A 13,681-nucleotide genomic window follows, 5' to 3' on the forward strand; every position below is an offset into this window, starting at 1 on the left:
TAAAAGAAGTCGGAACAGGCAGGCCTGCTTGTGTGTAAGCCTCTGATATAATCACACAAAGCCATCTAGGCAATGTTTGCTTGTTAGCTGGCCATCCCTTCTTGTGAAATCTATAGAGCACAAATAAGGAGTTCGATTTCCGAAGGTAACTGGTCAGGTCCACATTAATTATGAGAGCACGGACCACATTCCCGGAGGCCTCAACTGCCGAGAGGTCAGGTGACTGAAAGGCAAGTACTATAATTTCTTGATTAATGTGAAAATTATGGAAAAGATTTCTGGACTGCACAACCTGACTATATATACAATGGGAGGTGCTACCTGATGAGACTAATTGCAGGCACAGAAACAGACAAATCTCAGGTGCACAACTCCAAATCATCAATAATAATGGATTGCGTTGGTTGGTCTGTCTCAGGGCACTGCAGTAGAACACATTTTCCTTTATAACACATTTTAACCCTTCACTGTGTGTCTAATATATATGTACTTCACTTTTTTATTTTCATTCTTTATATGCAGCAGCTGCTCCAAACTATCTCTTTACACTGCACCTTTCTTACTACGGTGGTGCCCTGGGGCGGCTTGGCCTGGACGGTTTTGGGGGGTCCTGCGCTCTGGATTTGAACCCTAGTATGTTAGGGACCTACCCGAAAGAGGTTACCTGGATATTGTGGGTAGGCCCATAAGCTTGGCCATAATTATGCCAAAAATCTCTATTGATTGCAAAATTTTATTGCATTTATATATATTATTGATGATTTGGAGTTGTGCACCTGAGATTGTCTGTTAATGTGGAAATTAGAAACCACTTTAGGAAGAAATGTACGGCGAGTGCGAAGCATAGCCCAGTCATGGTGAAATATCAGAAAGGGAGGACGACAGGAGAGCGCCCCCATTTCTGACACCCTCCTGGCAGATGCAATTGCCAGAAGAAAAAGTCTTAGCGGTTAACCACTTAATTTCCACCAAATCAAATGGAGGACCCGACGAACAAATCCCAAGGAGCCACAGGTGGGACAAAGGGAGGTTGAATCCGGAGAACACCCTGAAAAAAGGTGTGGATATCCGGGAGCGAAGTTATCCTTCGCTGGAACCACACTGACAGTGCAGAGACATGCACTCTCAACAAGGCCAAGCGTAGGCAGAGGTCCAAACCAGCTTGAAGGAATGCTAGTATTCCGGAAACACGAAATACTTGAGGGTCATGATCCCTTGTGCGACACCACTGGAAATAAGTATGCCACACTGTGATAGATCCTAGCTAAAGAAGGTTTACACACTCGAAGCATTGTGTTGATAACAGAGCTAGAGAAACCCCTGGACCTTAGGATGTATGTCTCAAGAGCCACGCCGTCAAAGACAGACGATCTAGGTCCGGATAAAGGCAAGGACCCTGAGACAACAAGTCCGGACACTGAGGTAGCAGGAACAGAGTGTCGATGGAGAGACTCCGAAGATCTGAGTACCAGTGACATCTGAGCCAAGCTGGAGCCACCAGCAGGAGCGTGCCTCCGTCAAGTTTGAACTTCCGAAGAACCCAAGGAAGCATGGATACTGGAGGAAATAGGTACGTAAACTGGAAAGTCCACTTCAATGACAGAGCGTCCACTAAACTTGCTTCGGCATCTTTTGTTCTGGACCCATACACTGGCAACTTGTGATTGTGACAGGAGACCATGAGGTCCACCTCTGGGAGGCCCCATTTGTTCACTAGGAGTTGAAACACCTCTTGGTGAAGAGACCATTCCCCTGGATGCACGTCGTGACGGCTGAGGAAGTCTGCTTCCCAAATGAGGACTTCCGCAATGAACACTGCAGAGATGGCCGGGAGGCGACACTCTGCCCAAGTCAGGATGCGGGATACTGCTGTCATTGCTGCCCGACTTAGAGTGCCTCCTTGATGGTTGATGTACGCCACCGTGGTGGCGTTGTCTGACTGAACCTGCACGGCTTTTCCGTGAAGAATGTGTTTTGTCATCATGAGGGCCCTGTACACAGCCCGAAGTTCCAATATGTTGATTGGAAGGATAGCTTCACCCACTGTCCAACGGCCCTAAAATGAGTGCGTGCCGGTCACCGCGCCCCAACCCCAGAGACTGGCGTCCGTTGTCAGAAGTACCCAGTCTGGGATCCAAAAGGGGTGACCCTTGGTGAGGCGAGTTGTTTGTAGCCACCAAGACAGAGACAGGCGCACCTCCGGAGAAAGCACCAGCATCTGAGTCCTGATCCGGTGGGGTAACCGTTTCCGCTTGGATAGTATTATCCCCTGCAGGCGCCTTGAATGGAATTGGGCATATTCTACCATGTCGAATGTGGACACCATGGATCCTAGAACCTGCATTGCCAAGTGTACAGACACCCGGCGACTGGGCAGACAACTGCACACTGGCAGTTGCAGAGAGGAGACCTTTTCTGGAGTTAGAAAAATTCTCTACTGATGAGAATCCAGAAAGGCTCCCAAATGAATCATCCTCTGTGAGAGAATTAGGGAGGACTTTTCCAATTGATCAGCCACCCATGTGCTTGTAGACAAGCGTTCGTCAGGTGCAGGTGTTGCAGACGTAGCTCTGGAGAGCCTGCCAGCAAGAGGAGGTTGTCTAGGTATGGCAGGAGTCGTATACCCTGACTCAGTAAATGGTCTACCATGACAGGCTTAATTTTGGTAAATACCCTTGGAGCCGTGGAGAGGCCAAAGGGCAGTGCCCGAAACTGGAAGTGTTGTTGCAGTATAGCAAACCGCAGATAACGCTGGTGGGAAAGCCCTATGGGGACATGGAGGTATGCATACTGAATGTCCAGTGATACCATGTAATCCCCAGGTTCCATAGCCAGTATGATGGATCGTAAAGTTTCCATCTTGAACCTGGGCACCCTGAGGAACTTGTTAAGAGATTTTAGGTTGAGAATAGGCCGATGAGACCCATTCGGCTTTTGAACCAGAAACAGAGTATAATAGTCACCAGTCCCGCGTTGAGACAATGGAACTGGTACAATGACCCCTGCTTTCAGCAAGGACTCGATGGCTTCCTGGATCTGCAAGGCCTTGTTCTTGTCCAGCGGAGGGTTGTGCAGAAAACTGGTGAGGAGGCCTTCGTCGGAATGAGAAGGCGTACTCTTGAGAGACCACTTTTACCCAAGCATCCTTGGTGGTATGACACCAGTGCTGGGCGAACTGAAGAAGTCGTCCACCCACAAGCGGTGATCCGCTGTTACTTGTCCCCGTACGTCCGGCAGCAGTCTGGGGTGTCCCGCGGGGCCCGCCTAGCACAGACCCTGGGGTCCTGCCAAGATCCCCAGATCTGTACTGGCGCCGCGGCAGCACAGATGTCCTATGGACAGTCTGCCGCAGCCCGCTCTGAAGAGTCAAAGTAAAAATGAATAACTCATAAGATAAAACAGCTTTGGGGCTGCTAATCAGCCCCCCTGCGCAAAACAGTGACCCAATTCTGGCCGGGCACAAACTAGAACTAAGGTGCCTCTAGCTCAGGGGCAAGGTATAGAGGAGGTTGGTTCCAGCGTATCCTGGGAGCAAAGTTTTTAACTGCATGGTGCCTGGGATCCAGATCCAGCTATACCCCAAGGTCTCCCTGTGGAGCCTGAAGAAGAAAAGGGTGGGAACACAGTGGATGGACTCAGATATGGATTTAACGTGAGAGCCAAAAATTCCTCTTCGGTTTCATCCACTCTGGGGGATAGTAAAACCATTGGGATGTTCCAAAGCTGCTTCTAGGGGAGGGTATGCACAGACAAAGCTGTCCCTAGGGGAGGGTTTGCACAAAGCTGCCCCTAGGGGAGGGTATGCACAGACAAAGCTGCCCCTAGGGGAGGGTATGCACAGACAAAGCTGCCCCTAGGGGAGGGTATGCACAGACAAAGCTGCCCCTAGGGGAGGGTATGCAGCAATTTTTGGCCAAACCTGGCATCTCTAACTGTAAACACGTTGAACTAGTGAACGTAAGAACAGATAACCAGGTGGCAGCCCTGCAGAAATGCTCTGACAACTGTACTGTAATGACCAAGTTGCGCTCACTCATCTGGTAGAATGAGCCATTTCGCTCAGTAACAAGAACCTGGACACCACCTTCAGTTGAAAAGATGGACCAGTTTGCATTACACTCCTATCCTGGTGGAAAAGCAACTATGGTGATATAAAAGAAAGGGCCACCAATTCAGATACATCTGTTTGAAGTGACACCTTCTAAGTAAGATGAAGTTTCATAAATCAGGTGGTTCAAATGGTGGCTTTTGCAATGCTAGAAAATCACATTAAAGTCCCAAGGAACAAAAGGTGAAAGGTAAGTAGGACATTTAAGAATCTTAAAGGAAATAATGTTGACAGACACAAAACCTGCATCTTCAGAGAGGCCAGATTCAATCCACCATCCAGGCCAACCTGCAAGACAAGCCAACTTGAACGCTGAGGTTTATTTTCTTTAGCTCACAGCAAGAGATGTATATCTTTCATACACTGTTTGGAAGATATTGGTTTCCTTCTCCCTAATCATCGTTTGGGTGACATGGTCAGAAAACCCCTTAGCCAGAAGATCATAGCTTCAACATCCATACTATTACAACCAGCTAAGCTAAATCTGAAAAAAAGGAACCTTGACTTAGAAGATCTACCTGTCCATGTAGTCTCAAAGGATGATCCAATGCTGGAAGAAGTGTGTCAGCATACTAAGACTGCCAGCGTCAATACGAAGCTACAGCAATGACTGGAATCCTCTTTGCCTTGACCTTCTTGAGGACACCGGTATTTATGGAAATCATTGAAAAAAGATCTGTCAGACAATAATGCCATCATGCAATCCATCTGGACAGCCTGAGGATCCCTAGTCCTTGCCCTGCACAGCTGAACCTTGTGGTTCAGCCATCAGGTCTACCACTGGTAAGCCCAACCACTCTACCAGATGACCAAGCTGCTCTGCGTGTGTGGGAACCACTGGCCAGGATGAACATCATGCTGGCTTAGATAAGCAGCTTCCCAGTTTTTAACACTTGGTATGAAGACAGCCGATATCCCCTGCATGTACCTCTGTATCTGTTATCTCATCCAGGACTTCATACTTCGGAAGAGATGTAGAGAAGAAGCGTCAGTGTGTAGGTCCAGTGAGGTACAGAATACCGTACAGCCTTTTTTAAAATACCTCCTACCCACCGATCTGAAGAAGAAACTGTCCACTGATCAGAAAAACGAAGCAGACAGGCCTCGACCACATACTGGTCTGGGTATGCAAGAACCCAGTCATGCGGTCTTACTGTCCGCAGAATGCCCGTTCCCTTGGAGACCACTGGAATAACTCCTAAAGGTCCCTTGCCTAAAACTTTGGTTTAGCAGTTTTGACCTGAAGGACAACGTTTTTCCCTTCTGATTAATCAGTTATGATGGTCACGCTCACTTACATATATGCACGTTTCATCATATATGACCTAAGGCAGTGTTGGCTAACCTTGACACTCCAGCTGTTGTGGAACTATATATCCCAGCATGTCCCGCCACAGTTTAAGCATGCCCTAATAGCAAAACTGTAGCAGTGCATGCTGGGTTATGTAGTTCCATAACAGCTGGAGTGTCAAGGTTAGCCAACACTGATCTAAGGAGAATGGCATGTGAAATAGTCAGTGTTACTTCATATAAGATGGTACAGACTTATAAAATAATATACCTATGTGAAAAGAAGATCCCCCTCCGTAGGAAGTGGTGTGCTTTGTGCCCAGTAACACGCTCTATCCGATCAATAAGCTCTTGATCTATTTTGCTGCTTCCAAAGCGAACTATGGAAGAGTGAGGAAAAAAAATTAAATCAATTAGGTAGAAAACAGTAACAAGCAGAGGTTGCACTACTGGACAGCATTGGGAAATATCTATAGTTTATTCCTGCCATGCAAGGACACAATTTTATGTTCATCTATATGGCCCACACAAGACGCAAAACCAATGTTATAATTAGTAGCCAGCTGAATGGGACCAAACAAATTTTTAACTTTGTTTTTTTTTTCTCTTTTAAGATCATGGGCCATATCCAATTCGCCGCGAAAAGCCGCATTTTGGGGGAAAGTGTTCGCAGGTGCAAACTTTTCGCACAAAAATGCATATCGTGCAATCCTATTGCCGAAGTATTCTGCAAGTGCGAAAACTCCATAGACAAAAACCGGCGAACTGTTTTCACCATCCTTGAGCAGGTGAAAGAATTAGCAAAATCCCTATTTTTGACTAAAAATGTGGAGTCTTTAGAACCCCTTGGACACCCCCACTAATGAGAAATTAGGCAAAAATTTGGCCAATAAAGTAATTTTTGGGTTAAAAAAAATGTTGCAAAATGGGTTTAAAGTAGTGGGTCAGGTATTTGGGGGGCTGTATGGATGGGTCAGGTATTTGGGGGGCTGTATGGATAGGTCACGTATTTGGGGGGCTGTATGGATGGGTCAGGTCTTTTGGGGGGCTGTATGGATGGGTCAGGTCTTTTGGGGGGCTGTATGGATGGGTCAGGTCTTTTGGGGGGCTGTATGGATGGGTCAGGTCTTTTGGGGGGCTGTATGGATGGGTCAGGTATTTGGGGGGCTGTATGGATGGGTCAGGTATTTGGGGGGCTGTATGGATGGGATTTGTGTTTAAAACATTGCAGGTGGCTGCACCTGGTGTATTTTTACCATTTTTTTAAAAGTGCACTTTTAGGACACAAAAATAAACTTGCCCCCATTTTGATGTACCCATAATCTAACTGCAGCATTTATTTTAGCCCAAAAAACTTCCTTTCTATAATTGTTCTACTGTTATACAAATATGCGTATAACATCCATTTAACACAATTTAATAACTCCAAATACTTGTAGGTACATTAATACACTTCTAAATTGATTTCCTGTCACTTATCCTTTTTATGGGGTACAGACAGATTTCCTCAAATCTTGCTGTACTTTTCGCTGGTTTCTCCACTAACCGCATTTGTGTAAATGCATTTTCACGTCTTTTGTATTAGGACAGTGCAAAAAATTGGAGCACACAGACAAATGACACGAAAAAAACTAAACACACGAATTATGCGAAAACTCCTACGTTATGGTTTTCGCTTTTTCACGGCTAATTGGATATGGTCCCATCAGCATTATAGAATTCCTACTGGCATGACCTACTTGACACGTGGGCGGCAAGACTGCGGCCTGGGCGGCACTACAGCCATTTAGGAACCTTGGGACAAAGGCAAAAAACATGAATTTATATATGCACAAATAAGTCAATGAACTCAGCTCACAGCTATACAATGTTAGAGATGGGTATTCTTTAATAATAATGACATTAATCACAGTAGTAGTGTTGTGCTGGATTTCACTGACCACCGCTTCACCTCAGCTCTAATCACCTCTTCTCCCTCCATCTCCGTACCTTCACTGACCACCGCATCACCTCCTCTCCCTCCATTTCCAACCCCCCACTGACCACCGCTTCACCTCAGCTCTGATCACCACCTCTCCCCTCCATCTCCAATCCCCCACTGACCACCGCTTCACCTCAGCTCTGATCAACTTGTCTCCCTCCATCTCCGTACGTTCACTGACCACCTCCTCTCCCTCCATCTCCGTACCTTCACTGACCACCGATTCACCTCAGCTCTGATCACCTCCTCTCCATCCATTTCCAACCTCCCACTGACCACCGCTTTACCTCAGCTCTGATCACCTCCTCTCCCTCCATTTCCAATCCCCCACTGACCACCGCTTCACCTCAGCTCTGATCACCTCCTCTCCCTCCATTTCCAATCCCCCACTGACCACCGCTTCACCTCAGCTCTGATCACCTCTTCTCCATCCATTACCAACCTGCCCCTGACCACCGCTTCACCTCAGCTCTGAACACCTCTTCTCCATCCATTTCCAACCTCCCCCTGACCACCGCTTCACCTCAGCTCTGATCACCTCCTCTCCCTCCATCTCCAATCCTCCACTGACCACGCTTCAGCTCAGCTCTGATCACCTCCTCTTCCTCCATCTCCAAACCTCCACTGACCACGCTTCACCTCGGGTCTGATCACCTCCTCTCCTTCCATCTCTGATTCTTCACTGACCACGCTTCACCTCAGCTCTGATCACCTCCTCTCCCACCATCTCCATACCTTCACTGACCACTGCTTCACCTCAGGTCTGATCATGTCCTCTCCCTCCATCTCTGATTCTCCACTGAATGCCACCTCTCCGCAGCTCTGATTATTCCCCCATCCAGGATTTCTCTTGTGCACCCCCACTGCTCTGGAACTCATTTCCTCGCTCTATCAGACTTTCTGCCAGTATCCACACCTTCAAATGGGCCTTCAAACTTCACTACTTCATACGGACTCATAACCCTCTATTCAGCTCCTCTGACCTTCCAACTTCTCTCTCTCCAAGTTCACCCTTTTAGCTCCCCTTCATCCATTGACTGTAAGACCTCATGCAAATGGAATCTATTCCTTCTAGCACTATCCCTGCCACCAGTGTGCCTCTGTCACCAGTTTACTCAGGCCTCAGTGAGTCTCTCCATCCTCCCCCTCCGCCCTTGTGTGTTGGGAGATGGCAAAAATACAAAGAATAAACATAATATAAACAATGTGTATCTAATTTTGTTTTTACTGTACAGCACTGGGGACAAAAAACAATAATTATATTAATAATAGTAGTCTACACTGGCTTTTCTGCACCTGTTTTCATAAATGTCCCTGTATATCTCTTCTAGAAATGCGATCAATACAAAATATATTGTGGTATCTGTTTCAAAGCGTTATTGCGGACACAGAAACCAGTAAGCAGTTTTGCACAAGGATAGTGGACAATAATTTGAGTTATGGTAGACTTACCATTGATAACTCTTTTTCTTCAAAGTCCATAGGGTCCACAGGGATACCATGGGGTATTGTGGTTGGAGAGATCCAGGCACCAAACAGTTAAATCTTTCAGCTCTCATGATGCCTCGGGTCCTCCTCCATATATACCCTGCCCCAGGCACAGGCCTTCTTCAGTTTTGTAAACAAGCCTCAAGACAGGAGAAGGAAAGAGGAGAAGGAAGAACAATTATATACCAGAAACGCTGTCACACAAGATGAGGGAATCCGTGACTGAAAGAAAATATACTCAATGCAGCCAGGTGCGTCAGGATGGGTGTCCTGTGGACCCTATGAACTTAGAAGAAAAAGAGCTATCAATGGTAAGTCTACCATAACGCTTATTTTCTTCTTCAGGGTCCATAGGGATGCACACAGATACCATGGGGATGTCATAAAGCAGTTCCCCTAAGGGTGGAGGACGCTCCTGAGCACAAAGGAGAACTTGTCGCCCAAAGGAAGCATCCTGAAAGGCAAAAGTATCAAAGGCATAAAACCTAAGAAAAGTGTGGACAGAAGACCACGTGGCAGCCTTGCACAATTGTTCAGCAGAGGCACCACAACTAAACGCCCACGATGGCCCTACAGACCGAGTAGAATGTGCTGTCACCGTGTTTGAGACAGGGAGATCAGCCTGTGTCTACACCTGAGAGAAATTCATACGTAACCATCGAACCAAGGTCTGCTTGATAGCTGGCCATCCTTGTTTGTGAAAACCATATAATACAAAAAGAGCATCTGATTTTCTAAAAGAGTTTGTACACTCCACATACAGCCATGGGCAAAAGTTTTGAGAATGACAAGAATTGGTTTTCACAAAGTCTGCTGCTTCAGTGTTTATAATGGCAAATTGCATATACTCCAGAATCTCAGGAAGAGTGATCAGATGAATTGCAAAGTAACTCTTTGCCATGACAATGAACTTAGGGCCTGATTCAGACCCGCTCGCAAGCGGGTCGATGGTGCCCTAATGCGCATGACGGAGGGAGCTCCGTCGTGCGCATGCGCGAGACCCGCATAGCGACAGCCAAGCTGACCCATAGCTGTCAGCCAAGCTGTCGCTATGGGTCTCGCACCAAAGGGGGCGTGCTGTCGATGGTACGTGACAGCACGCCCCCTTTGGTGGGCTTGCCGAGGGCGTTGCTGCCCAGACGGAGGTGTTACCATGGGAACGCCTACCGTCTGGGGCCGGCCCCACTGACATCACTAGTGATGTCAGTGGGAGTGCTTTTGGCTCTGACAGAGCCAAAAGCACTCCTGGGCTTGCGGCAGTGAGACCCTACCGCAGGGTCTCGTCGCAAGCCCGATGGTCGCGATGGTCTTGACCATCACGACCATCTTTTTGGCCATTCGCATAAGTTGTGGGTGGTCACCCACAGCTATGCGAGCAGCCAAGAGGCCGCTCCATTTTTAGGTAGGAGGACCCTGATTCAGAGCGAGCGCTCTGGTCAGAGCTTCCGGCTCTGAATCAGGCCCTTAATCCCAAAACCAACATTTCCACTGCATTTCAGCTCTGCCACAAAAGGACCAGCTGGCATCATGTCAGTGATTCCCTCTTTAACACAGGTGAGTGTGTTAACGAGGACAAGGCTGGAGATCACCTTGTCATGCTGATTAAGTTAGAACAGACTGATGGCTTTAAAAGGAGGGTGGAGCTTGAAATCATTGTTCTTCCTCTGTTAACCATGGTTACCTGCAAGGATACACATGCAGTCATCATTGCTTTGCACAAAAAGGGCTTCACAGCCAAGGATATTGCGGCTAGTAAGATTGCACCTAAATCAACCATTTAAAGGATCATCAAGAACTTCAAGGACAGAGGTTCAATAGTTGTGAAAAAGGCTTCAGGGCGCCAAAGAACGTCCAGCAAGCACCAGGACTGTCTCCAACAGTTGATTCTGCTGCAAGATCGGGGCACCACCAGTGCGGAGGTTGCTCAGGAATGGCAGCAGGCAGGTGTGAGTATATCTCCACGCACAGTGAGGTGTAGACTTTTGGTGGATGGCCTGGTGTCATGAAGGGCAGCAAAGTAGCCACTTCTCTCCAGGAAATACATCAGAGAACTGGGGTAAAGTTATTTTCTCTGATGAATCCCCTTTCAGATTGTTTGGGGCAACTAAAAAAACGCTTGTCTGGAGAAGGAAAGGTGAGCGCTACCATCAGTCCTGTGTCATGCCAACAGTAAAGCATCCTGATACCATTCATGTGTGGGGTTGCTATTCAGCCAAGGGAGTGGGTTCACTCACAATTTTGCCTAAGAACACAGCCATGAATAAAGAATGGTACCAAAACATCCTCCAAGAGCAACTTCTCCCAACCATCCAAGAACAGTTTGGTTAGGAACAATGCCTTTTCCAGCATGATGGAGCACCTTGCCATAAGGCAAAAGTGATAACTAAGTGCCTCGGGGAACAAAATCTCAAAATTTTGGGTCCATTGCCAGGAAACTCCCCAGACCTTAATCCCATTGAGAACTTCTGGTCAATCCAAAAGAGGTGGGTGGACAAACAAAAACCCACAAATTCTGACAAACTCCAAGCATTGATTAGGCAAGAATGGGCGGCCATCAGTCAGTATGTGGCCCAGAAGGTAAGTGACAGCATGCCAGGGCTAATTGCAGAGGTCTTGAAAAAGAAGAGTCACCACTGCAAATATTCACTCTCAGCATAAACTTAATGTAATTGTCAATAAAAGCCTTTGACACTTATGAAATGCTGTAATGTTACTTCAGTGTACCATAGTAACATCTGACACTTACCGCAGTATACCATAGTAACATCTGACACTTATGTAATGTTACCTCAGTATACCATAGTAACATCTGACACTTATGTAATGCTACCTCAGTATACCATAGTAACATCTGACACTTATGTCATGCTGTAATGTTACCTCAGTATACCATAGTAACATCTGACACTTATGTCATGCTGTAATGTTACCTCAGTATACCATAGTAACATCTGACACTTATGTAATGCTGTAATGTTACCTCAGTATACCATAGTAACATCTGACAAAAAGTGTCTAAAAACACAGAAGCAGCATAGTTTGTGAAAAACATTACCTGTGTCATTCTCAAAACTTTTGACCATGGCTGTAGATACGGAGAGCACAAATTACAGCCAGGGAGGCTTCGCCTACCGAGAGGTATGGAGCCTGTAAAGCTGGAACTACAATTTCTTCATTTACATGAAAATGAGACACTATCTTAGGAATATAACCCTCCCTTGTAAGAAATACAGCACTATCCTGATGAAAAACCAAAAATGGGGAGCAACACGAAAGCGCTGTCAAATCAGAGTCTCTGCATGCAGAAGAGATAGCGAGGAGAAAAAGTGTCTTCGCTGTCAACCATGTCAACCCTACAGAGCCCAGAGGTTCAAATGGGGGAGCCTGTAGCCCCTTAGGAACCACAGACAGATCCCACGGTGCAACCGGTGGGACAAAAGGAGGCTGAACTCGCAGAACTCCATGAAAAAAGAATTCTAACATCTGGTAATGAAGCAATCTTTCTCTGGAACCAGACTGACAATGCAGAAACCTGCACTCTCAAAGTGGCCAGGCGGAGATAAAGGTCTAACCCAGCCTAGAGAAAAACCAGTACCCATGAAACCGTAAACACCTTCGGGTCATGCTTTCTGTGGGAACACCATTGACTAAAAGAATGCCAAACCTTGTAATAGATGCGGGCAGAGGAAGGCTTTCGTGCTCTAAGCATTGTTTGAATCACTGAGCTGGAGAAACCTTTGGCTCTTAAGATGGATGATTCAAGAGCCACGCCGTCAAAGCCAAACAAGGTAAATCCGGATGCAGGCAGGGAGCCTGCGTTAACAGATGCTGCCATAGCGGAAGAGGATATGGACTGTATGGATAGATTCTGTATGTTGGTAAACCAATGACGTCTGGGCCAAGCCGGAGCCACTAGTATTACTGTTGCGCATTCCTGCTTGAATTTCCTGAGGGCTCTTGGGAGGAGGGAAATTGGAGTAAAGAGATAACCCAGCTTGAAGTCCAATCTTACTGCCAGTGCATCCACGAATGCTGCTGATGGGTCTGTGGACCTGGACCCGTACCTGGGGACCTTGTTGGTGTGACGTGATGCCATGAGGACTATGTCTGGTAGACCCCATTTGTTCACCAAGAGCTGAAACACTCCCAGGTGGAAAGACCACTCTCTGGCGTGTATGTCCTGACGAATTAGGAAGCCTGCTTCCCAATTGAGGACTCCCGGTATGAATATTGCAGAGATGGCCGGATGAGGACGTTCTGCCCAAATCAAAACCTTTGTCACTTTCTTCATGATTGCATGACTTTGCGTGCCTCCCTGATGATTGAGATAAGCTACTGTAGTCGAGTTGTCGGACTGGATCTGAACCGGCTTCCTTGGATCAGGTCCTGTGCCACATGATAAGTGCTTTGTATACTGCTCACAGTTCCAGAAAGTGTATTGGCAGATGACTTTCCGGATTTGTCCAACTTCCCTGAAAGGTGTGATGACCTGTCTCTGTCCCCATCCGCGAAGGTTGGCGTCTGTGGGGAGAAGCAACTAATTTGGAATCCAGAATGGGCGCCCCTTGTCCAGATGATTCTTTTTCAGCCACCAAAGGAGGGAGAGACGAACCTCTGTTGTGATCCTCTGGGATCACAACAGAGGATCCTCTGGCACCTTATTAGCTGATACTGTCCGTTCCATCTGGAGAGAATCGATCTTTGCAGAGGCCTGGAATGAAACTGAGTATACCCCACCATGTTGAAGGTGGATATAATTGATTCCAGGACCTGCATTGCTGTTAGAATGGATACCCTTTGCTTTCTCAGTAGTT

The 13,681-nt window shown here is 47.0% G+C and overlaps 1 protein-coding gene across 3 annotated transcripts in view; it reads right to left on the minus strand.

Moving 5' to 3' along the window:
- Window positions 1–13,681, minus strand: part of WARS1 (tryptophanyl-tRNA synthetase 1) — a 94,172-nt gene that overhangs the window by 42,284 nt on the left and 38,207 nt on the right. For all 3 annotated transcript variants that reach the window (XM_088465155.1, XM_088465154.1, XM_088465153.1), the window contains exon 4: window positions 5,670–5,778. In XM_088465155.1, coding sequence (XP_088321281.1) covers window positions 5,670–5,778 — 109 coding nt within the window. The remainder of the gene's footprint in view (window positions 1–5,669; window positions 5,779–13,681) is intronic.

Source organism: Taudactylus pleione, unplaced genomic scaffold (genome assembly GCF_031769625.1).
Source record: "Taudactylus pleione unplaced genomic scaffold, aTauple2 ptg001874l, whole genome shotgun sequence".
Lineage (NCBI taxonomy): Eukaryota > Metazoa > Chordata > Amphibia > Anura > Myobatrachidae > Taudactylus > Taudactylus pleione.